This window comes from Panthera uncia, chromosome E1 (assembly GCF_023721935.1).
Source record: "Panthera uncia isolate 11264 chromosome E1, Puncia_PCG_1.0, whole genome shotgun sequence".
Lineage (NCBI taxonomy): Eukaryota > Metazoa > Chordata > Mammalia > Carnivora > Felidae > Panthera > Panthera uncia.
This window is the reverse complement of record NC_064814.1, coordinates 34,147,327-34,172,681: the sequence shown is the minus strand read 5'-3', so window position 1 is coordinate 34,172,681 and position 25,355 is coordinate 34,147,327. Positions and strand designations below refer to the sequence as shown.

The 25,355-nt window shown below is 34.6% G+C and overlaps 1 protein-coding gene across 10 annotated transcripts in view; it reads left to right on the top strand.

The window, feature by feature from the left end:
- BCAS3 (BCAS3 microtubule associated cell migration factor) overlaps nucleotides 1–25,355 on the top strand; it is a 611,080-nt gene that overhangs the window by 122,394 nt on the left and 463,331 nt on the right. For all 10 annotated transcript variants that reach the window (XM_049637825.1, XM_049637821.1, XM_049637826.1 and 7 more), the window contains one exon: nucleotides 22,292–22,399. In XM_049637825.1, coding sequence (XP_049493782.1) covers nucleotides 22,292–22,399 — 108 coding nt within the window. The remainder of the gene's footprint in view (nucleotides 1–22,291; nucleotides 22,400–25,355) is intronic.

The window sequence follows — 25,355 nt, the reverse complement described above, 5'->3', positions numbered from 1 at the left end:
AATATGACTGAACTGATATTATAGAATATTATATCCACATACTTTTAAGTACACGTGGAACAAAGACTGATCATACTGGATGATAAACCAAGATTCAGTGATAGACTGTGTTTTATAACCATGATACAATTAAATTAGAATTCAATAACAAACATCTCTTTGGAAAATCTGTACAATGTTTGGAAATTAAACTGTGGGTCAAGAAATATCATGGAAAAATAGAAGTGATATTGAACTGAATGATTAAAAGAACATAGCATATCAAAAATTTAGGATGTAACTAAAGCAGAGACAGAGGGCTATTTATAGCACCAAATGCTCACATTTGAGAAGAAGAAAGATCTAAAACCTTTCACTTTAAGAATCTAAAAGAGAGGAGTAAGTTTACCTAAAATAAGTAAAAGGAGGAATATAATAAATGGAAATCAGTGAAAGAAAATGGGTAAACAACAGAGAAAATCAATTAAGCCAAAAACTAGTTCTTATCAAGAAGAACAGAAGACACATTAAAAAAAAGAAGAGGAAGAAGAATGGAAGACACAAATTACCAATATCAAGAATGCATGAAGGGGCATTACTACAGATCTTATGGTCATCACAGGATAATACGCAATAGTATGAACAACTTTATCTTTGAAAACTTACATGAAATGGATGAATGGAGAACTTAGCTCAGTTAAAAGTTATTGGTAAGTGAAGAACAATCAGTAGAATAATGTTACTATGGAGCAGTTGATAGCTGTAAACAAATATTTTACAATTTTTTTTATGATTTAATAAACTGATTTTCTCTCTGAAAGAAGAGCACAAAACAGAAATACAACTCAGGGAAGACAGGGTGAGATAATAGGAGGGGAAGAAATAGAAGGAAAAAGCCCCACAAATTTATTACAGAATTGACGGAGAAATTAGAAGGGAGAAGAGATAGAAAACTGAATAAAACAAGAACTTGAGAAAAATGGAGAGAAAACAAAAACAATTGCATAGTTCCCAAACAAGAGAAGCAAAGTAGTGCAATGAAAGGAAATATTAAATATCAGAATGGTGAGTCCCCAAAGATATCACTGTAGAGTTTCCTGTATTTCAGGAACTCAGGCTTACCTCATATTCTCCCACAACAATTGAAGCAAATAATTTAAGACCCTTGAAAAAGACTGTGTAAAAGCAACTCAGTTACATTAGAATAAAAAACTACAGATCATGTATCAGTAAAATTTTTTTGTCATATGCAAATTTTTTAAAATGTTTATTTATTTATTTATTTTGAGAGGGGTGAAGGGAGAGGGGCAGAGAGAGAGGGAGATGGAGAATCCCAAGCAGTGTCCATACTGTCAGTGCAGAGCCCAATGCAGGGAGGGCTTAAACTCATAAACTGTGAGATCATGATCTGAGCTGAAATCGAGTTGGATGCTTAACCGACTGAACCACCCAGTCGCCCCCAAAATCTTTTAAAAAATGTTTATTTATTTTTGAGAGAGACAGAGCACAAGCCAGGGAGACACATTCTGAAGCTGGCTCCAGGCTCTGAGTTGTCAGCACAGAGCCTGACATGGGGCTTAAACCCATGAGCTGTGAGATCATGACCTGAGCTGAAGTTGGACCCTCATCTGACTGAGCCTCCCAGGTACCCCTACAAAATGTTTTAAGCTTGGTAGATTGTATGGTCTCTGTGGCAGCTACTGAACTCAGCCTTAGAAAATACATACATACATACATAAGTGTAGCTGTGTTCCAATGAAAGTAGCAGTAGGGTTGGATTTAGGATGTAGTTTGTTGACCTCTACTACACATTAAATTTTTTGAAAATTTTTTCTAAATCAAATTTTAAGTGCTATGTTTATGAATGGTTTTTAGGGGACAAAGATTGTGTAGGCATTGTTGAAAATAGTATTGTAAATATATAAATTATATATATGTTTATATTATTCATATATGAATACATGAAATAAACTGAAGACTTAATATCTCTCTTCCAGGATTTGAATTTCCCTTGCATTTGTTTTTCACTGTGGTATTTTAAACATATTTCCTTGTATTCTTACTTTATTCTCTACCCTTTTTAAAAAATCAGCTGATTATTTAAAATCCCCTTGAAGGTAGTGTATTTCTAACTCATCTTTGCATTTAAGTACAAATAATAAAAACTTGGGGCACCTGGGTGGCTCAGTCAGTTAAGTGTCCGACTTCGACTCAGGTCATGATCTTGTGGTCCGTGAGTTCGAGCCCCGCGTCGGGCTCTGGGCTGATGGCTCGGAGCCTGGAGCCTGCTTCGGATTCTGTGTCTCCCTCTCTTTCTGCTCCTCCCCCGTTCATGCTCTGTCTCTGTCTCAAAAATAAATAAACGTTAAAAAAAAAATAATAAAAACTTATTTAAAAAATACAATGTATTATGCCTTTGGCTGCCTCCTAATGGTATGTTAGATGAGGATCACTATTGAAAAATATCTGATTCCAGCCCTGATTCTAACATTACCTCCTATTTTTATGTGAAGATATTACTTCTTCCTGCATGATTACCACCCCATATAAAAGCATCATTAATACCATTCTCTCAATGTATGGGAATGTTGGGAGGTTTAATTACCCAGTGTTTATTCAGCACTTTACAAAAGAAAAATGTTATTATTAACGAGGCTAATCACAAATTTAGCTTTTAATATGGTTAAGTTTCCATTTCTTTGCTTTTGTTTTTAATTACTTAATAAAAAACGTGACCAACTGGCTTTTGTTCTTTAGGAGCTGAATAAGAATACAACTAATGTAATACTATCAAAAATTTTCCTCTTACATTTAAAGGATTAGATTCAGTAACACATGTTGAAGGTTGTGCAGCTTTTTCCCATTTAAAAATAAGTGTTTCCATGCTTCTTGCAATTTGTGGTAGATTTAAAATGTCTTTGCTATTTTGTGTTTCAGTTTATACATGCACATTCTTGGAAAATGTCACTTTCTCCAATACTTTGTTCCGCTTTTCCTAATTTTGGTTCAATCTGTTAAATATCATGAATAAAAATAATAGAAGTCTTTGTACAGAAAAATGGTATTAATGTTTAGAATTTTCAAATCATAAAAGCCATATTTCACATTGCTTTAACATGATGCTCATTGTATTGCATTACAAAAATACTATTTTGAAAACATCATCCATGGTAAGAAATGGCTATGATTCTGATAAAATATATGAAAATAAAAAATGTATTGTTACAAAAATTGAAAGTAGATTGTGAGAGTGAAATTTTAAGTATTTTTTTTTAAATTTTTTTTTTTAACGTTTATTTATTTTTGAGACAGAGAGAAACACAGCATGAACGGGGGAGGGGCAGAGAGAGAGGGAGACACAGAATCAGAAGCAGGCTCCAGGCTCTGAGCCATCAGCCCAGAGCCCGATGCGGGGCTCGAACTCGCGAACCGCGAGATCGTGACCTGAGCTGAAGTTGAACGCCCAACCGACTGAGCCACCCAGGCGCCCCGAAATTTTAAGTATTTTTGATAGAGATTTATAAATTTGAGCTTAGGAGTTTAATATTGTATTATGTGTAATTATTGTTTTCCATCAGGCACAATAGTTTTGTATCTAATACACCATTTTTAGGCAGTCTTCAAATTTCAAAGATAACGTGTAAGGATGCCATCATCATTTGTTCATACATTATTTTTTTAAATTTCTAAATGTTTATTTTGAGAGAGAGAGAACATGAGTGAGAGGGAGTATGAGCAGGGGAGGGGCAGAGAGAGAGAGAGAGAGAGAGAGAGAGAGAGAGAGAGAGAGGGAATGAGAGGGAATTCCAAGCAGGCTCTGCAATCATAGCTCAATCAGTGCTATCAGCACACAGCCCAATGCAGGGCTCAAACTCTTGAACAATGAGATCATGACCTGAGCTGAAACCAAGAGTCAGATGCTTAACTGACTGAGCTACCGAGGGACCCCTGTTCATACGTTATTTAAAAAAATGCCAAAGTAGTCAACATCATACTAAGTCTTCACAAAAAGCCTAAGATACCTAGGTCATTCCTCATTTTCTAGATGCTGATAACCTAGTTTTGAGAGGATGGGGACTAGTAATGGGAAGGAATTATTGATTCTTCCATGGAAAGATGTACTTTAAGAGGAATACTTAACTGTACAGACCTAAAAATCTTATTTAATTCCTGTCCTTTGACCAATTCAGTGCTCCTTTTAGTGGTTTATTTGGCTAGGCTTCACCATATTGTTGATTTTTTCCTTATGTTGTAATTGTTGAATCTGAAACACTGTCAGAATGTTTTCCCATGTTTACAACATGTATAATATTATTTGTATATAAAACGATTCTGAAGTTATAGATTTAGAGTCTGATGATCACTTAGCCAAATGATGTGGTTATGTATATTTGGCTAAATCTTTTAACTGCACGACCTCAATTTATTAAGAACAATTTCTTGATATAACTTAAGAAAATTAAAATAAATTTTTGATTAAAAAGTGCTTAATGCTCAGTAGTTTTCCAGTTTTATTATTTTGGAAACTGTCTCTGTTGTCTTAATAAAAGTGGATTAGGATACCAATAATGTTAGTGTGTCATAGAAGAACCTGAAAAATGGAAGTCCACTCAGATTTGTTTCAGAACGGTTTATATTAGTGAAATTAAAACAAAAAACGTATTTAAATATGTATTGGTTTAATTGTTCATGTTATACTTTAAGAAATTTATAAACTAGTAAACAGTAAGTCATAATTCTAGTTACACTGCTGAAATTTAATCGTTAAATACAGTGAAATGAAAAGACAACCTGATGTTATTTGAAGTAGTACAATGGCAGAAGGAGTTAAACTTTTATATTTCCATTGAAAATCCTACTGGTCTTTGGGATTGTACTGTATTTAAAGATCATTGTGAACAAAAGAGGGAGAAGGTCTATGTTGGTTATTTGTTGCTGTGTAAGAAATTATGATAGACTTAATGTCGTAAGACAACAAACACTTATTATTTCATGGTTTCTATGGATTGGCAGTCCAGGCACAACTAAATGGGTCTTTAGTGTAGGGACTTAAAAGGCTGCTGTCAAGATGTCCACAGAATTGGGTTTTTATCTGCAGGCTTGACTGGAAGAGAGTCCATTTCTAAATTTAGTCAGGTTCATTTCTTTTGTAGATTTAGGATTGAGGGCTCTGAAATACTGTTGGCTATGTGCTAGAGGCTGTCTGCAGTTCCTGGACATGGGGACTTCTCCCACATGGCTGCTTAATTACTTAATCAGACCACCAAAGAGAGACTATAGTGATGACCTTTGAGAGGATAGGGACTAGTAATGGTAACTTATTGAAGCATGAGGAACATTTCTGAGATACTGGAAATGTATTTTTCTACCTGTGTAGAGTTACATATGTGTATCTATCTTATGAAAATTCACCAAGACTTCACCTTAAAATTCATCAACTTGTACACTCTTCTTTATGTATGTTTACTTCAGTTATCTTTATCTGAAAATAATTATAAAACATAAAACAACTGCTAGTGACTTACAGATTTTTCAGTGTATTTTTTAGTTTTTCAATGTTTTTCATATTTTTTCATATTTCTTAACTTTTCTACTTTGGAACTAATTATTTGGTCAATATTACTTATCACTAGAAGTGAGTGATAGGTAAATCCTACCACTCTTTAACCATAGATCATTGGATAATAACCTTTTAAAATAGGAGATGTTTCTTTTTAAATTTTTTTCAACATTTATTTATTTTTTAGAGGCAGAGAGAGACAGAGCACAAGTGGGGGAGGAGCAGAGAGAGAATGAGACACAGAATCTGAAGCAGGCTCCAGGCCCTGAACTGTCAGCATAGAGCTCGATGTGGGGCTCAAACTCACAACCTGTGAGATCATGACCTGAGCCGAAGTTGGATGCTTTGACAACTGAGCCACCCAAGCACCCCCCATTTTTTTTAAAATTCCAGTTAGTTAATATACAGCGTATTGCTAGTTTCAGGTATAAAATTTAGTGATTCAACACTTACATATGACACCTGGTGCTCATCACAAGTGTACTCCTTAATCACCAATTTAACCTGTTCCCCTCCCCCCCACCTCTCTTTTTGATTGCAGTGGAATTTCATTTCAGTTTGTTGGTAGTGGACAGCCATACATTATTTGGTAAATTTATTAGGAATCTTGTAATCATCGATGATGTTAAGAATGCTACTTCATAGAATATCATATGCAGTGGTATTGGCCCTTAATATTACTCTGGTGTTAACTTTTGGGGCCAAGGTACTAACAGTCTATATGATGATAGAAAATAGAAGGTGGGCTAAAACATGTTTTTTCAACTTTCTGTTTAGAACCCTGACCATAGCTAGTTCTAAGCCATTTTCCTTTTCCTTCCCAATATTCCACATACTTTGTGGAATAGGGATTCTGTCTGACCTCTTATGGTGGGATATAGTTCTTTCTCCACTTTTCTGTTTTCTTATTGATGTATAGGGTACTTTCCCCTTCTCTCTTTCTTTCTTCCTACTCTGGTGTCCAGTTTCTAGGGTCTGTCTTTTATATTCTTAGATTCTGCCATTGTATTGAAAATTAATTCCTCCATATCTACAGCCTGGCTTTCTTTCAAAAGACAAAATTTCCTAATAATACTCCCTTAATTTGATCTTTGTATTCTCTTAGCTTTATTAATTTTTATGTGCCTTTTTGATTGTTGTTTTATGTAGTATTTGTTGTTTAAAAAATTGGCTTAAAATATGTAATTCCTCTTTCCCTAGTGTCTATGTCACTGTTCAGTGAAGAGGAAATCTCATTTCCATACTCCAGACAAGATGTGCTCTCTTGCTCTTCTCCCTACACTCTTAATCACACTGCCATTATATACCCTGTGACCATAATGACAGATTGTGCCTGTTTACAGGTTTATATTAGTCCTCAGAAGACACCAGTACACCCAGGTTATTTCTAATTCTTACTCTCTAATCCTCATAAGACTTTGTGGGCAGTGAGGCATATCCTTTCATTCCCTGCACTTACTCTTTTAACCTGCTGTGTTTTTCTTTATTCATACTATTCACCAATATTCACCAACGATCAAATCATTTGGTTTATTTCACTTATTTATGTATTTATGTTTGTCTTCATCTACTAGAATATACTCAATAAGGGAAAGATCTTTGGCCTTTTTGTTCAGAATATCCAGCACAGAAATTAGTAATTAAATTTATCAAATGAATAGATTAATGAAAAGATAAAAGGCAATAATTCTCTTCCATCATTCTGAAAATAAAACCTAATTTTGACACTGTATTTTGTTCATTGTTTACTTCCATATTGCTTTATAATGTTATTGCTCTTTAACCATTTTAAATATGTGATATATGAGGTGTTAGGATATACTGCCATCACCTATAATCCTCTTTTCTCTGAATATAGTTCTTTTTTTTATTCTTTTTTTCCCCTTTTTTAAGGTGCTATGGTACATCTCTATATGGATGTACTATACAGTTTTATACTACAGCTACCCATAGGTTGCTTGTCCTTAAGTCAGATACATCCTCTAGTCTAAGGGGAGGGCTTTTGTAGCAAACAGCATGGCCTTTTAAGACTGCTGACTAGTCATGGAATGGTTAGTAGGACATTTCTCTGTAAGTCGATTATGGCTGGTAGATCTTTAATTGACCTGGCAGATTCATGAGATTTCAAAGAAAGAAGCAAGTACTTCAAGCTAGGAGGATGTTATTGTGCTTATTCTGAAGAATGTGTTAGATTTAGGTGTGTGGAGTTGGGGATGGAATAGAACCAGGTAGACAGAGACCATGAGTTAAAAAAAAAAAAAGGCACTAATGGTACATGGGCTAGGTGACTCGGTTGAGCATCTGACTCTTGATTTTGGCTCAGGTCATGATCCCCAGGTCATGGGATCAAGCTTCGCGTCCAGCTCTGCACTGAGCATGGAGCCTGCTTAAAATTCTACCCCGCATCCTCCCCGCCTCTCTCTTCCTCTGCCCCTCTCCTCACACACTTTCTCTAGAAAAATAAAATAAAGGAGAGAGTGTCAATTAAATATTTAAAAAATTGAGTCTATATCATGGAGGGCTTTATCTGCTTAGATGAAAGGTTGAACAAATTGTTGAATAAATTCTGTGAGAGTGAGTGCCTTTGAAAGTTTCTGAAACAGAAATAAATGATCGGAGATGTTGTTTAAGTTTACTATGGCAAAGTAGATAGAGTTTTAAGTTTGTAACTTTTGAGTGTGATATAATGAAACAGATCACAAATCCTTACACTGATAGTCCTTAATTGTGGGCACTGCTCATTACACTCTGTTTCTGAACGTCTTCTTTTTCCTTCATTCACTCTGATTACTCTCAAAAATATTTATTGATGGTATACTATGTTCTAGGCACATGATGAGGGCATGAAAAATGAATATGTCATTAGTGGCTTGAACATGATCACAGTATATTGGAGACTTGAAAATAAATAATTTTGATAAAGCATAATAATATTGTAATATTTTTGAAATGTGATTATTTCCCAAGGTTCCATCTTCTGTTCTATTCTCTAGATCACGTTTCCTTTTCTACTTAATTATTACCTTTTTCTATCAATATGGTTGAACATATACACATAGATGCTCCCACTAACTGTCTTGTTTAATAATATTACTGTGTTTCTCAGACTGGATAATGGCATGTATCTGTCATTATTGTATCAAGCAGAGTATTTTCACTGCTCTAAAAATTCTATGTGCTCTGCCTATTCATCCTTCACTCTTTCCCTGACTTCTGGCAAGCTCTGATCTTCTTTTATTATCTCCATAAATTTGCCTTTCCCAGAATGTCATATAATTGGAACTTCATTTTAAGGCCAAATAATATTATATCATGTGTGTATACCACAGTTTGTTCATGCTTTCATCAGTTAAAGGGATGAATGGGTTGTTTCCAATTTGATTGTTATGAATAATGCTGATATGAATGTTCATGTATTTCTATAGACATATGCTTTCATTTCTCATGAGAATATATCACCTAGGAGTGAAATTACTGGGTCACATGATAATTAAAAAAAATTTTTTTAACGTTTATTCATTTTTGAGACAGAGAGCATGAATGGGGGAGGGTCAGAGAGAGAGGGAGACACAAAATCTGAAGCAGGTTCCAGGCTCTGAGCTGTCAGCACAGAGCCCAACGCAGGGCTTGAACTCACAGACCATGAGATCATGATCTGAGCCGAAGTCGGACGCTCAATCGACTGAGCCACCCAGGCGCCCCATATGTCTAGAGCCATCAAACTGTTTTCCATGGAGACTGCACCAGTTTACATTCCTACCAGCAACAGACCAGGGTTCCACTTTCTCTACATCCTTGCTGATGCTTGCTCTTTTTCAGTTGTTTTATTATGACCAACCTAGTGGGTGTGAAGTGGTATCTCATTGTGGTTTTGATTTGCATTTCCTTAATGACTAATGATGTTAAGCATTTTTTCATGTTTGATGGCCATATCTCTGTCTTCTTTGGAGAAATGTCTAATCATATCCTTTGCCCTTTTGTAAATGGGGTTGTTTGTCTTTTTGTTGTTGAATAGTAAGAATTCAACATATTCTGGGTACTAGACCCTTATCTGATCTCTGATATGCAAATATTGTCTCATTTTTTTTAGGTTGTCTTTTCACTTTCTTGATAATACCCCGTTTTTAAAAGAATGTTTATTTTTGAGAGATACAGAGCATGTGTGCAAGCAAGGAAGGGGCAGAGAGAAAGAGAGAATCTCAGGCAGGCTCCACACTGTCAGCACAGGGCCCACTGTGGGGCTAAAACTCACAAACTGTGAGATTATGATCTGAACTGAAATAAAGAGATGCTCAACCGACTGAGCCATCCAGGCACCGTTTTATAATGCCTTTTTATGCACAAAAGTTTTGTGCACAAAATATTGATGTAATCCAATTTATCTATTTTTTCTTTTGTTGCTTGTGCTTTTGGTCTTGTATCTAAGAATATTGCCAAATCCAAGGTCATGAAGATTTATCTCTCTTTTTTCCTTCTAAGAATTTAGAGTTTTAGCTCTTATATTTAGGTCTTTAATTTATTTTTAGTTAATTTTTATATATGATGTAAGATAGAAGTCCAACTTTATTCTTTTGCACATGGACTTTCAGTTTACCCAGCACCATTTTTGAAGATACTCTTTTCCTCCTCATTGAATAGATTTGGCATCTCTCTCAAAAACTAATTGATCATGGAGGTATGTGTTTGTTTCTGGAATCCTAATTCTGTTCCATTGGTTTATCTCTCTAATATTATTTCACTATTTCAGTGTTTTGATTAAAATCACTTTGTTGTAAATTTTGCAATTGGGAAATGTGAATTTGCCAAGTTTGTTCTTTTTCATTATTGTTAGGCTGTTTGGGGCCTCTTGCATTTCTACTTGCTTTTTTAGGTTTGCTTTTCATTTCTGCAAAAAAAAAATACATCTTTGGAATTTTGATAGAGATTGCATTGCTGTTGTTAATGGAACTGCTTTCTTAATTTCTCTTTTGGATTGATAACTGCTGGTTTATATGTTTGATATTATACTCTGCAGCTTTCATGAATTTATCAGTTCTAGTATTATTTCTTTTGGATCCTTTGGGATTTTGTATGTATTGGATCATGTTGTCTGTGAATAGAGCAAGTTAATAAAACTTCTTTTCCAATTTAGAAGCTTTTAATTTCTTTTTCTTGCCCAGCTGCTTTTGCTAGATCTTTCAATATAATGTTGAATAGCAGTGTTAAAAGTGGGCATCCTTTTCTTTTTCCTGATTTTAGGGGGAAAACATTTAGTCTTTTGCCATTGAATATGTTAGCTCTGGGTGTTTCATAAATGCCCTTTATGATATTTAGAAAATTTCTTTTATTCCTAGTTTCTTATGTGTTTTTATCATTTAAGGATGTTGACTTTTGGGAAGTGCTTTTTCTGTATCATTTGAGATGATCACGTGTTCCTCCCCTACTCCCCTGCCCCCTGCATTCCGTTAATGTGGTGTTGATTGTTAAAGAGTTTATTGTTTAATCCCACATACTTGTGGCTCAGTGATTGTTTAAGAGGTGTTTAATTCAACATATTTGTGAATTTCCAGTTTTCCTTCTGGTTTTGATTAGCAATTTCATTCCATTTTGGTTAGAAAGCTTGTTTTCATTGTTTTTAAATTTATTGAGACTTGTTATGTGGCTAACATATGGTGTACCCTGTAGAATGTTCCATGTGCACTTCAGAAGAATATGTATTCTTTTGTTGGGTGGAGTCTTCTGTAAATTGGCTAACTTTAGTTGATTTATAGTGTTGCTTATAAGCTGTGTTAATTTTTCTTCATTCTTTTTTAATTTTCCTCTGATGTATAATTTCAGTTGTCTTATTTTCAAGTCTGCACATTCTATCTTCTGCCTATTCTGATATTCAGATATGCTTTTGAAACCTTTAGTGTGTTTTCCACTTTATTTTATTTTATTTTTTGAACATTAAAGTCACTTTTTAATGTTTGAAATATGTGAATCATCATTATTAAAGCCCCTCAAGCATGCAATATCACATATATTAGAGCTGAGCATTCTTGAATGTAATTTCCCTATCAATAGAGATCTTTGAAACCAAAGAGAAATAAGCAGGTGCCTGTGTGGCACAAATACACTCCCCTCCCCACATTACTACCTGAATTTTGTCCCAGTGGAACCCAGAACTGCTGGGGAGAATGTTTAAAAACAGATTTAAACTTAATATAAATTGTACTTGAATAACCAGGAGGAGAACAAAACTGTGAAGTCAGGACTCTGATGAGTTTTGTAAAATCAGGAAATCAACACAATGTTGAAGAAGATGATGGCAGGAGATAGAAGAGCTAGCCCCTTTAAACTCACAGAAGTCACAGACCAGCACAAGCCGCTTTCCACATAGCATTCTTCGTCTCTAATGGCATCATTCTTCCATGCTGTCTCCATCATCCTTGTAGTCATTGAACTCGTTCTTTGCCCTCCCTAGAGCACTTCAGCACTCAGTACCTTCCATTCCATTTGAATCATGACCATGTGATTTGGTCACAACAGCTTCCCTTCCCAGGTTGCACTCTCTGGTCAGCTAGTTTAATGGTGTCCTCCTCACTACCTTGGACTCTGTTCTTTTCGTAAGTTCCAGCTGGACTTGTTTCTGCTATTTGAATTCCTGACTGTGAGAAATTGCAGCCCAGCATGACAGTAGTAAGGAGTTCAGGCTCTGGAATCCAATGGAACTGGATTTGAAACCACTTGCTAGCTGTATGATCTTAGCAAGTTATTCAATTTCTCCAAGTCTCAGCTTCTTTTTCTGAAAAATGGAGATCATAATAGCACTTCGATCACAGGATTACTGTTAAGTATAAATGATACCAACCATGTGAAGTGTCTGGCTCAGAATAGGCATTTGATAAGTGTTAGCCATCACGAAAGCCATTTTCTTTTTCTTTTTTTTTCTTTCTTTCTTTTTTTCTCTCTTGTTCTTTCTTTCTTTCTTTTTCTTTCTTTCTCAAGTTTATTGTGTTTTCCATTTTAATTATTGTACTTTTTAGTTCCATTATTTCTATGTGATTCCTTTTTTCATAATTTCTAGATCTTTATTGATATTCTCAATTTGTTCATCTTTCTCTCTTGTAGTTTCTTTTAGCTCTATGAGCATAATATTTAAATCAATTGATTTAAATTCTTTGGTGAGAAGTACAATGTTTTGGTTTCCTTTGATAGTTTCTTTCAATTAATTTCCTTAAAAAATTTTTTTTAATGTTTATTTTTGAGAGACGTTTTATTTATTTTAGAGCATGAGCTGGGGAGGGGCATAGAGAGAGGGAGACACAGAATCTGAAGCAGGCTCCAGACTCTGAGCTGTCAGCACAGAGCCTGACATGGGGCTCGAACTCACTAACCGTGATATCATGACCTGAGCCAAGATTGGACACTTAACCAATTGAGCCACCCAGGTGCCTTTCTTTCTTTTTCTTTCATTTTCTTTTTTAATGTTTATTTATTTTTGAGAGAGGGAGAGAGAGAGAGACAGAGTGCAAGTGGGGGAGGGGTAGAGAGAGAGGGAGACACAGAATCAGAAGCAGGCTCCAGGTTCTGACCTATTAGCACAGAGCTGAAGCGAGGCTTGAACTCACGGGCTGCGAGATCATGACCTGAGCCAAAGTCAGAGGCTTAACCGACTGAGCCACCCAAGCGCCCCCCGCTCTCAATTTATTTTCTATGAATAGGCCACACTTTCCTGGTTTTTTTTTTTTTTTTTTTTTTTTATGCCTTGCATTTTTTGTTGATCAGTGGACATTTGAATATTGCAATACGGCAACTCTGAACATCAGGTTGTCCTCCTCCCCAGAGTATGCTGGTTTTGCCTGCATCTACCCATTGTTTAATGGCTTTTCCAAACTTTTTGTATGTTTATTGTCTTATGTGATTACTGAAATCTCTATTATCTTGGCAGTCAGTCAGTGACCTGACAGAGGTTTGCTTAAATGGCAGACCCCAAAATGAAAAAATACTCTAACTTTTGCAAATTGGTACTGAGCTGGAATAGTCCTTGAGTGTGTAGTTATGCCATCTATTATTCTGCCTTAGCCCTCACGTCCAGCCTGTGCAGAGTCAAAGGCCCAGACAGAGATGCAAGTCTAGTGTCCTTGTGGTTCTTTTCTGAGCATACATCTGGCTCTGGGCATGTGTATTATATACTGAATTACCCAGTATATCATTCAGTTTACACACCCATACCCACACACATGATTTTGCTTTTTGTAAAAAAAAATCATTTTATTTTAATTTTGTTATAATTAACAACAGTTTTATGTTAGTTTCAGGTATACAGTATAGTGATTCAACATGATTTTCATTTAAAGGAATTATGTGATTGTAGGGGATGGCAGTTAAGAAATAGGGTAGGCTGGCAGGCTGGAAATTATCACGTAGGGATTGATGCTACAATCTTGAGGCAGTTTCTTCAATGATATGTATTTCCATAAATTGAATTTCTATGTTCAGTGATTTTTATCTGTTGTTTTCCATTTCATCCCTTTTATTCATTTCTTCTTTATTCTGGAAATGTTTCTGAGGTTATCCTATACTTCACAGATTCAATTTTCTGAACAAATTTGGACATCATTAAAATTAAATACTTCTGCTTTTCAAAAACACCATCAATAGAATAAGAATACAAAACAGTGACAAAACACTTGGAAAATACACATCTGATAAAGGACAGAGATCTCTTAAAACCCAACAATAAGAAAATGAACAACCTGATTAAAAATTGGGCAAAAGACCTCAAACACAATATATAGATGTCAAATGGGCATGTGGAAATATGCTCCGTATCTTATGTCATCAGGGGAAGCCAATTTAAAACAACAATGAGATGTCACTATATACCTGTTACAATGGCCCAAATCCAGAAAGCTGACAGCATCAAATGCTGGTAAGGTTGTGGAGCAACAGGAACTCTCATTTATTTCTGGGAGGAATGCAAAATGGTAAAACCACTTTGTTAGACAGTTTGGCAGTTTCATACAAAGCTAAACTCATACCATTACAATCCATGAATTGCCTTGCTTGGTATTTACCCAGAGGGGTTGGAAATTTAAATTTTCACAAAAAAGTGCACATAGGTGTTTATATTTGCTTTATTTATAGTTGCTAGAACATGAAACAATCACGATATCCTTCAGTAGATGAATGGAGAAATAAACTGTTGACATCCAGGTAATGGAATGTTAATCAGGACTAAAATTAACTATTAAGCCATAAAATTAAATGGGGGAAAGTTAAATGCATATTACTAAGTGAAAGAAGCCAGTCTGAAAAGGCTACATCCTATATGATTTCAACTCTACTCTCTGGAAAAGGCAAAACTATGGAGACAGTGAAAAGATTAGTGTTTGTCAGGGGTTGGGGGTGAAGGAGGGACGAATAGGCAGAGCATATAGGAATTTTAGGGTAGTGAATCTATTCCTTATGATACTATAATGTTGGATATATGCCATTATAAATTTGTCCAAACCCATAAAATGTACAACACCAAGAGTGAACCCTAATGTAAGCTGTGGACTTTGGGTGATTATATGTCATTGTAGATTCGTCGATTGTAGCAAACATTGCATTCTGATGGGGGATGTTGTTAAAGGTAGTCTATGCATGAATGGTGGAAGGGGTATATGGAAAATCTCTGTACGTTTTCAATTTTGCTGTGAAGCAAAAATTGCTCTAAAAATAAAAAAATTACATTAAATATATTAAAATATTTTTAATGTGGTGAAAAGTATTACATAGAAAGTAAGAAATACTGAAGTAGGCAAGATATTTATATGGAAATGTTTAGTGTTTTCTTGGTGTTTATCTATAATATTTATAGATGGTATTTATAGGTGGTATTTATAATACTTTCAATATTTTTCCTTTTGAGAAATCTAATGTAACTACTTGGTTTTATAGTTCCTTATTGCTTAATTTAACCATTGCATTTTCAATAATGGAGGCTTTTAAAAAAATTTGCTCTTTAAGTAGTTCTAGTCAATGCTCTTCACTGAAATAGATGAAATATGTAAATATCATACCATTGGCTACGGAAGGACTTTTCCAAAACTCTCTAATAGAAGCTTAATAATTTCCCTTATGGGTATAGGTCACTGGTACAGTAGGTGACACATTATTCTGATACAAAAATTTTCAACTTATGTTCTTGGTTGCTTACTATAAAACAGGCTACTTAGGTAAAGAAAAGGTCAGTTAAGGACAATTTGTATTCGTGCCTATTTTTTAAAATTTTTTAAATGTTTTATTTACTCTTGAGAGAGAGAGAGACAGAGCATGAGTGAGAGAGGAGCAGAGCAAGAGAGGCACACAGAATCTAAAGCAGGCTCCGGGCTCTGAGCTGTCAGCACAGAACCTGATGTGGGGCTCGAACTCACAAGCTGTGAGACCATGACCTGAGCCGAAGTCGGATGCTTAACCTACTGAGCCACTCAAGCGCCCCTGTATTCATGTCTATTTTATATTTATTATAAAAAGTGTAACATAACTTTATACTATGCATGTTGCTGTCTGTGTATTGGTAAGACAGAGGTGCTGGGTTCACAAGTTAGAGTTCCTGAACCAACCATTTAATAATAAAAACTGTATCATTCCTGCTTTTTCTTCTAACCTCTGGTGTTTGCTTGCAATATATTCAGTTACGTTCTACATTTGGCTCTCAACATATCTATGTGGAACTTTTTTCCTTAAAGAATTAATTAGGTTTATTGTAAAGTTAAGTCACAGCTTTATGTTTAAATGTCAGACACAAACATATGAAAATGTTACCCCATTCAAATTCTAGAAATCTAACGAAAACTCATTCTGTAAACAACTTTCTTGTGGCACTGTTTGGTGTATACTAGAGTGCAGAGTCAAAACTTGTTTCATATCTTCATTTGAGTTTAACACATATCCTTTCTGTTATGGGGCATGCACACTGCTGCTGTTATGGAAAGCTTTCTCATCAGCCTACCCATGAGAAAAATTAAGATTGTCTTGCTGTGTCCCAGGGAAATAGTCAAGGCTTTTAAAAAGAGAAAAAATAGAGAACAAAAGGATATGTCAGGCGTGTACACAACTGTGTTATTGGCAGATAGCATGACTGACTCCTTTATGAATGTGTGACTTTCTGAAAACTCTTGTTTTAAAAGAATTATCTTTTTTCTGTTAGGCATTGAATAAGAGGTCCCCCCCCTCCCCGCCCCATATAAGTAGATTTTTCAATTCTACCAAGTCTTGTTTGGTCAACTCTAAACTGAGCCTTCATAGTATTTGTTTTGTCTGTTTCTATTGAAGATTTTCTGCAGGAAGAATCTCAGTTGTGACATAGTATGGATGCCAGTGAAATGATCAGAATTCAAGTTTCTAGTGTACTGTGGCTATACTGAGCTGCTAATTGAAGGTGACAAGCTGTTTTTTTCTTCCCAGTTGGTCTGGCAAAATTTTAGATTTCATTCGTTATTAACTCATTGCTTCTCAGCAGAGGACTGGATTAATTAGTTGGGAACATTCAGAAAAGAATTTTTGCCTTGTGTCAATTTAGAGATTGAAGTTCAGGTTTTACTAGTTTCCCCCCCACCCCAGTTTTGCCACTTGTATACAGTTGTGTATCAAGACACAGCAACATTTTCATTATCCCCAGAATTTTCTCATGGCACTTTACCTCCCTCTTGCTTTGTCCCCTGGCAACAACTGATCTACTTCCAATAATTATAGTTTTACCTTTGAAGCTTTTCATTGAAAAGGGACTCATGCAGTGTGTGGACTTTTGTATCTGACCTTTTTTTTCTCACTTCCTAATGGTTTTAAGATTCATTTTGTATGGATAATTCATTTTTCAAAATTGCTGAGTAATATTGCATTACCTCAATATATCATAGTATATTTATCCATTCACTTATTGACTTACATTTAAGTGTTTTGTTATTATGAGTAACAAATTACCTAGATGTGACACGCAGTAAGGGTATGTTCACTGTATAAAAAGCAGCTAAACTATTTTTCAAAGTGAGTATTTTGCATTCCTAACAGCAGTGTATGACAGTTTTAATTACTTTGCATTCCTATATTGCCAGTCTTAAATTTTAGCCATTCTAATGAGTATAGTGGTATCCCTTAGTGGTTTAGTGGTTTTAATTTGTATTTCCATGATGTTCAGCATCTTTTCAAGTGTTTAGTTGCCCTCTCTGTATTTCCTTGGTAAAGTGTCAAATATTATGGCCATTAAAAAATGTGTTGTATGTATCATTATTGTTGAATGATAAGAGTTCTTTTTATGTTCTGGGTACAAACCCTTAGTCAGATATATCTTTTGAAAATATTTTCTCATGATACGGGGCTTGCTTGTTCATTTTTAAATATCAATTACAATTTTTTTTTAAATTTTATTTTTTATTTTTTAAAATTTACATCCAAATTAGCATATAGTGCAACAATGATTTCAGGAATAGATTCCTTAGTGCCCGTTACCCATTTAGCCCATCCCCCCTCCCACAACCCCTCCAGTAACCCTCGGTTTGTTCTCCATATTTAAGAGTCTCTTGTGTTTTGTCCCCCTCCCTGTTTTTATATTATTTTTGTTTCCCTTCCCTTATGTTCATCTGTTTTGTCTCTTAAAGTCCTCATATGAGTGAAGTCATATGATACTTGTCTTCCTCTGACTGACTAATTTCACTTAGCATAATATCCTCCAGTTCCATCCACATAGTCGCAAATGGCAAGATTTCATTCTTTTTGATTGCCGAGTAATACTCCATTGTATATATATATCATATCTTCTTTATCCGTTCATCCATTGATGGACATTTGGGCTTTTTCCATACTTTGGCTATTGTTGATAGTGCTGCTATAAACATGGGGGTGCATGTGTCCCTTCGAAACAGCACACCTGTATCCTGTGGATCAATGCGTAGTAGTGCAATTACTGGGTCGTAGGGTAGTTAGTTCTATTTTTAGTTTTTTGAGGAACCTCCATACTGGTTTCCAGATTGGCTGCACCAGCTTGCATTCCCCCAAAAATAAAATTTGTTTTGATAATTTTGTGTTGTCAGTTATGTCTGTGTTCATACTTTCTTTTTCTTATTTAAGAAATAGATTTATCTAGGGGCGCCTAGATGGCTCAGGTGGTGAAGTGTCCGAGTCTTGATTTTGGCTTAGGTTATGATCTCATGATCTTGAGTTTGAGCTCCACATCAGGCTCTGTGCTGAATCCTAGGACAGAGCCTGCTTGGGATTTTCTCTGTCCCTCTCTCTCTACCCGTCCCTCTGCATATAAATCAATCAATCAATGAATCAATCAATCTTAAAAAAATATATTTTATCTATATTTTGTTCTAGAAACTATTTGGTTCTTATATTCTTAGGCTGTGATCTATTTTGAGTTATTTTTTATACATAAGTTAGGGAAAAATTTAATTCCTTCCATGCAAGTAACTAATTTTTAAATGCAACATTTGTTTAAAAATTATTCTTTCATCACTTAATTATATGGCACCTTTGATGAAAATCATTAGGTCATACATGTGCGTTTATTTATGGACGCTCTATTCTGCTTCCTTGACCTATATGTCTGGGCTCAGACCAGTATCATAATACCATTTTTTTTCTTAAATTGAGATACACTTGCCATATGACATTATATTAGTTTCAGGTATATGATGTAATGATTTGATATTTGTGTATACTGCAAAATGATCACCACAGTAAGTATAGTTAATATTTGTCACCACACAGTTACCATATTTTACTTTTGATGAGAACTTTTAAGACCTACTCTCTTAGCAACTTTTAAATATATAATACAGTATTGTTAACTGTAGTCACCATGCTCTACATTGTATCCGCAGGACTTATTAATCTTCTAACTGGGTGTTTTTTCCTTTTGTCCATCTTCTCCCATTTTGCCTACCCCCTACCTCTGGCAAGTATAGTCTGTTCTCTGAATTGATGAGTTCATCTTTTTTGTTTTTTTTTTTTTTTAAATTCCGCATATATGTGAGATCATACAATATTTGTCATTGACTTATTTCACTCAGCATAATGCCCTCAAGGTGTATCCATGTCACAAATGGCAAGATTTCCTTTTTTTAAAAATGCCTGAATAATGCTCTATTGTGTATGTATATCTGTATCTACCACATTTTCTCTATCCTTTTATCCATTGATGGACCCAGGTTGCTTCCATGTCTTGGCTGTTGTAAATAGTACTGCAATGAACATACCAGTGCATGATGTATCTTTTATTATTATTATTATTAAGTTTTATGTTTATTTATTTTGAGGGCGATAGCAGGTGGGGGAGGGGTAGAAAGAGGGAGACGGAATCCCAAGCAGGCTCCGTGCTCCAGTGCAGAACTCTGTCCGGGGATTGAACCCACCCACGAACAGCGAGATCATGACCTGAGCCAAAGTCAGAGTTGGATGCTTAACCCATTAAGCCACCATGTGCCCCTTGAGTGAGCCTTTTTTTTTTTTTTTTTAATAAATACCCAGAGGTGGAATTGCTGAATCATATGATATTTTTACTTAAAAAAATTGTTTTTAACTTAAATTCCAGTTAACATACAGCATAATATTAGTTTCAGATATAGAATTTAGTGATTCAACACTTCCATACAACACCTGGTGCTCATCACAAGTGCAACCCTTAATCCCCTTTACCTATTTCACATACCCCCATTCACTTCCCCTCTGGTAACCATCAGCTTGTTTTCTATAGTTAAGAGTCTGTTTCTTGGTTTTAATTTTTTGAGGGACCTCCATACTATTTTCCATAGTGAGTGCTGCAATTTACATGTCCCACCATCAATGCACAAGAGTTCCCTTTTCTTTGCACCCTTGCTAACTCATATTTCTTATCTTTTTGATAATAGCCATTCTAACAGATGTGAGGTGACATCTCCTATTATCTTAATTATTATAGATTAATAATGTTTCATACATATAAAGTCACTAATCATGTTTTGCAAATTTTCATAAATATTTAGAAATTAACTTGTTAAATGAGAGTGGTCAGAGCAGACAGGTTTGCCTTGTTCTTGATATTTTGGTGAAAGTTTTTTTTTTGTTTGTTTTGTTTTGTTTTTAAGTCTGTGTAGATGTCCTTCAGCAATTTGAAGTTGTCTTATATGCAACAACCTTTCATTCCTGGGATAAACCTCGTCTCATTTTGTATCGCTGGATTTGATTTGTTAATATTTTGTTGGAGAATTTTTATGTATAGTCATGAGATACATAGATACAGAAATGTATCTGTAGTTTCTTCCAAAGTATTTGTTTAGTTTTGCAATCAGGTGTTACTTGCTTCATAAAATAAGTTGAGAAGTTACTCCTCTTCTACCTTCTGAAAGTGTTTATGTAGGATATCTAAACATTTTTGTTTAAATGATTAATAGGATTTACAAATGAGCCATTTTTACAAGGATTTCACTGTGAGAAGTTTTAAATTATCAGTTCAGTTTCTTTTATAGATACTGGAATAGTCAAATTATTTGTTTCTTTGTAGATTGGTTTCAGAAAACTAGGTTTCATGTTTTCTTTTGCTTACTCCCGTTTCAATTCATTGATTTCATATTGTATTTTATTATTAATTCCCTCATTGCACTTTTATTGGATTTAACTTGTTCTTCTTTTCCTACCTTAAGGTGGAAACATGAATCTCTTTATCTGTTCTAGAGTCAAGAACCCAGTCTCTTAATTACTATACCTTTCCAAAATAATCTGATCATGTGGAATGTATATTTATATACATTTTGGAGTGAGGTCTCATTCTGGTAGATTTTTTATTAGTGTTGAACTGTTTCAGTTTAGAAAGTCTGTCAGCCTATGGTATATACTTCAGTTTATTTTGATTTGTTTTGTTTTGTTTCTTTTTGTGTAAATATGTCAAAATTTTTACTTAGATTTATTCCAAGGTATTCAATATATTCATATATCCAATATATATGGATTTAAAATTTCACTTTATAATGGTTTGTCCTTAATTTATAAAAATATGGGTGGTATTGTACCTCGTGACCAGGGTAAATTGATATGTCAATTAATTAGCAATCCATATTACCAATTAATTCATGTATTAATCCATATAGTAATGGTTCTTCTTTATTGTGGGGTTGTCTTTATGTATATTTTGACATACAGATTTGTCTTACTGGGTTTTATACATACACAGGCAAATTCTTGGCAAATAATGACAGCTTTTTTTCTTCCTTATAGTAATTTCTTTTCTTGCCTTATGCACAGGACTTTCCATACTGTCTTGAGTAGATGTGGTAATAATGAGTATTCTTGTCTAGTTCCTGATTTTAGGGTGAAGGTTTTCAATGTTTTACCATTATATACAATTGATAGTTTTTCTTAGTTTTAAGGTTACTATACATTATCAGATTAATGAAATATTTCTTATGAACAAGTTTTTAATTTTATCAAATACTTTTATGTATTTATTGAGATAATCTTATAGTTTTCTTTTGTATAGTGATAATTTGGTGAATGAGTTTTATTTTCTTTTTTTCCCTTAATTTTGCATTAATGAAATGAATTGATTGGGATATATTATATTATGAACTATTTTAATAGTTCAAGTAAATTTCCTTCTATTATGTTAATTAGGGGTTTTAAGATTATGTTAATAAGAAAATATAGAGTTTACTGGCTCCCCCCACATTTTTAAAAATATGGCTTTTGTCTTTTTTTCTTTGTTTTTCTTTCTTTCTTTCTTTCTTTCTTTCTTTCTTTCTTTCTTTCTTTCTTTCTTTCTTTTAGCACAAGTCCACCTTACTGTTGTGTAGATCTATATTCACTTCGTACTGGTGAGATGGTCAAGTCTATTCAGTTTAAAACACCTATCTATGATCTCCACTGCAACAAGCGGTAAGCACTTTTTCATGTATTTCTTCTTTTTAAAAAATATTTTTTAATGTTTATTTATTTTTGAGAGAGAGAGACAGACAGACAGACTGAGCAGGGGAAGGGAGAGAGAGAGACACACACAGAATCTGAAGCAGGCTTCAGGCTTAGAGCTGTCAGCACAGAGCCCCATGTGGGGCTCAAACCCATGAACCTCGAGATCATGACCTGAGCCGAAGTGGGATGCTTAACCAGCTGACTGAGCCACTTTGGTGCCCCTTTCATGTGTTTCTTATACAAAGTAATGCACCTCCTGGGCATGTAGAGCTCTACTGGTATCATTGACTATCTTTGATTTATTTATTTTTTTTAAAGTTACAAAATACCTTCCCTGAATTTTGCCAAGTGGAGTAACTGTTAAGATTTCTGAATGAATGTTTTCAAACTTCCAGTCTTGATCCATTAGTGAATTAAGTTTAGCGAGTCATAATCAGTATTTTAAAACTGAAATGGAAAAGAACAAAAAGTAAGCAAATGTACAAAGATTAAGCATTGCTTTGGGGAACTTTTTTACATGTATAACATAGCTTTTTAATATATAGAATGTATGAACTTCTGTGGGTTTACTGGTTTATAATGTGAAATATAACTTTTCTGTTAGCATTCATCAAAACAAAACATATATCTGAACAATAAAAGTGGCTTTTAAATATTGTTATTTATTTATATTTAACAGTAGAACTAAAGCATGGACTAGATACATTTTCCTTCTTTCAAATCTATTTTGTTAAAATCTCTAAGAAAACACTCAGATCTGGGTTGAACCTGACCTAATGATAATGAAGATTTAACTTACAGCCATTGAATATTAGGGGAGAAAGGGACCTTAAGAATCTTCTATTACTCAGCACTTCATTTTACGTTTGAGAAAATTGCAGCCCTGCATTGGAAAATGTCTTGATCAAGGTCATGGATGCAAACTGTAAATCTGAACATCTCATCAAAAAGCAAACACATGGAACATGGAAAACACAATATTTTGTGCTGTGTCAATATAAAATAAATTTTGTAATAAAAGACTCTTGGGTTAGATTTTAAAGAGATTCAAAAAGTGACTCAGAAAGGCTGAATATAAAAAGAAGCTAAAGACAGACCTGACAAATGCAAACTAAAAGGATATGTGGGCTTTGATACTAATGAAAAAAGTGTTTGAATTCAAGTATAAAAACATGAACTAGGACAAAGAAAAGCTGTTCAGTGATAGTGTGCAGTTCATAGTGAAGATCTAATTATTATGCATATTTATACTTTAAATAATCTCAAACTCAAAATTATAGGAAACAGAAATATTATTGCTGGGATAATGTAATTATCCAATGACACAGCAAATTATTCAAAATCAACATTATTGAATGGTTGGATCCAATGGATAATATATTTAACCTGGGAAAATGTAATGAAAGCCCTTTTTCAAGTGTCCTTGTGCTGTCTCACACAACAGATTACATACCTACTTAGCCAAACAGCAACTTGCACACACTTGGAAAGGGAGATTAAGTACAAATAAGATTTGTAGAGCACAATTTACTTGTAGTACTACAAATACGCAAATACACTAGAAAACAGAGGAACAAAGTGCAGTTAAATTTTTTAAAAAGTATTTCTTGCAAAATATTTTAAAACTGTTACAGAGACAGGGTGCCTGGGTGGCTTAGTTTGTCAAGCTTCCAACTTTGGCTCAGGTCATGATCTCATGGTTCATGAGTTCAAGCCCTGCGTTGGTCTCTGTGCTGACAGTTTAGAGCCTGGAGCATGCTTCAGATTCTGTGTCTTCCTTTCTCTCTGCCCCTCCCCCCCTTGTTCCCCCCCCCCCCCCCCCCACCCACAAATAAATAAAACGTTAAAAAAAACACAACCTGTTACAGATGCTATGAATGGCAGATTTGGGTTTTTCTTAAGTCTGCACTTGTTCCAAGTACTGTGTTCCAAGTACTGCAGTTAGGTCAGCTTTTCCTACAACAAATATTTTTGTGTTTATCGCTTTTAATTTTAGCCATGAAGTAATGAGCACATTTAATATTTAACAGATATAAATTACATTGAAAATTAATACAGTTAATTTTTTTGTAGTCATCAGTGTGCTCATCGTAATTAGTAATTGTGAAACTTGTAAGTAGGAGTAAAAGGAGATAAAAGAGTGATTTATGAATATGAGATATCATTAATGAAAAGTGATTATGAAATTCTCTGGATATTTGGTTGATTAGCAAATGTTCATATTCTACCTTTATTTTTTTTTTAAGAAAAACTATTTGAAGATATGTTCCAACAAAAAACATCTGTTGATTTGGGCACATTATGTAGTATTTTTAAAAATTGATTTTCCCATTAGAAGTTGCATGAGTTCAAATGGTGAAGGTTAGAGGAAAAGCTATCATGCGGATTTCAGGATACTGCTTAGATTTTGCTCTATAAAGTGTCAAATCTATTCACCAGGTCTTTGCCTGGTTAATTTTGCATTTGGTTTTGCAAATCAGCTCTATGGCACAGTGTTTTGGACTTAGCAATATTCATAATAAATTAAACTGTCCTTGTTGGAATCATTCTTTGTTACTGTATTATGGGGAGGGGCTGCTTGGTTATAGGAAAACTTTTCATCTCTGGTTTGTCTGCGTTTTCTCTCATTTGAGTTTGTCACCTTCTTATTATGGGTTCCCTAAGCCTTTAACCTCGGTCTGAGGATTGGTTGGTTTCTTATGTTAAGTGCCATGACTGAATCATTTATTATGTGTTGTCAACTGTGTTAAGGATTTTGTTTTGCATTAGCAAATGAACAAGATTCTTTTTTTCTTTTTTTTAAAAATTTTTTAATATTTGAAATTTACTGTCAAATTGGTTTCCATACAACACCCAGTGCTCATCCCCAAAGGTGCCCTCCTCAATACCCATCACCCACCCTGCCCTCCCTCCCACCCCCCAT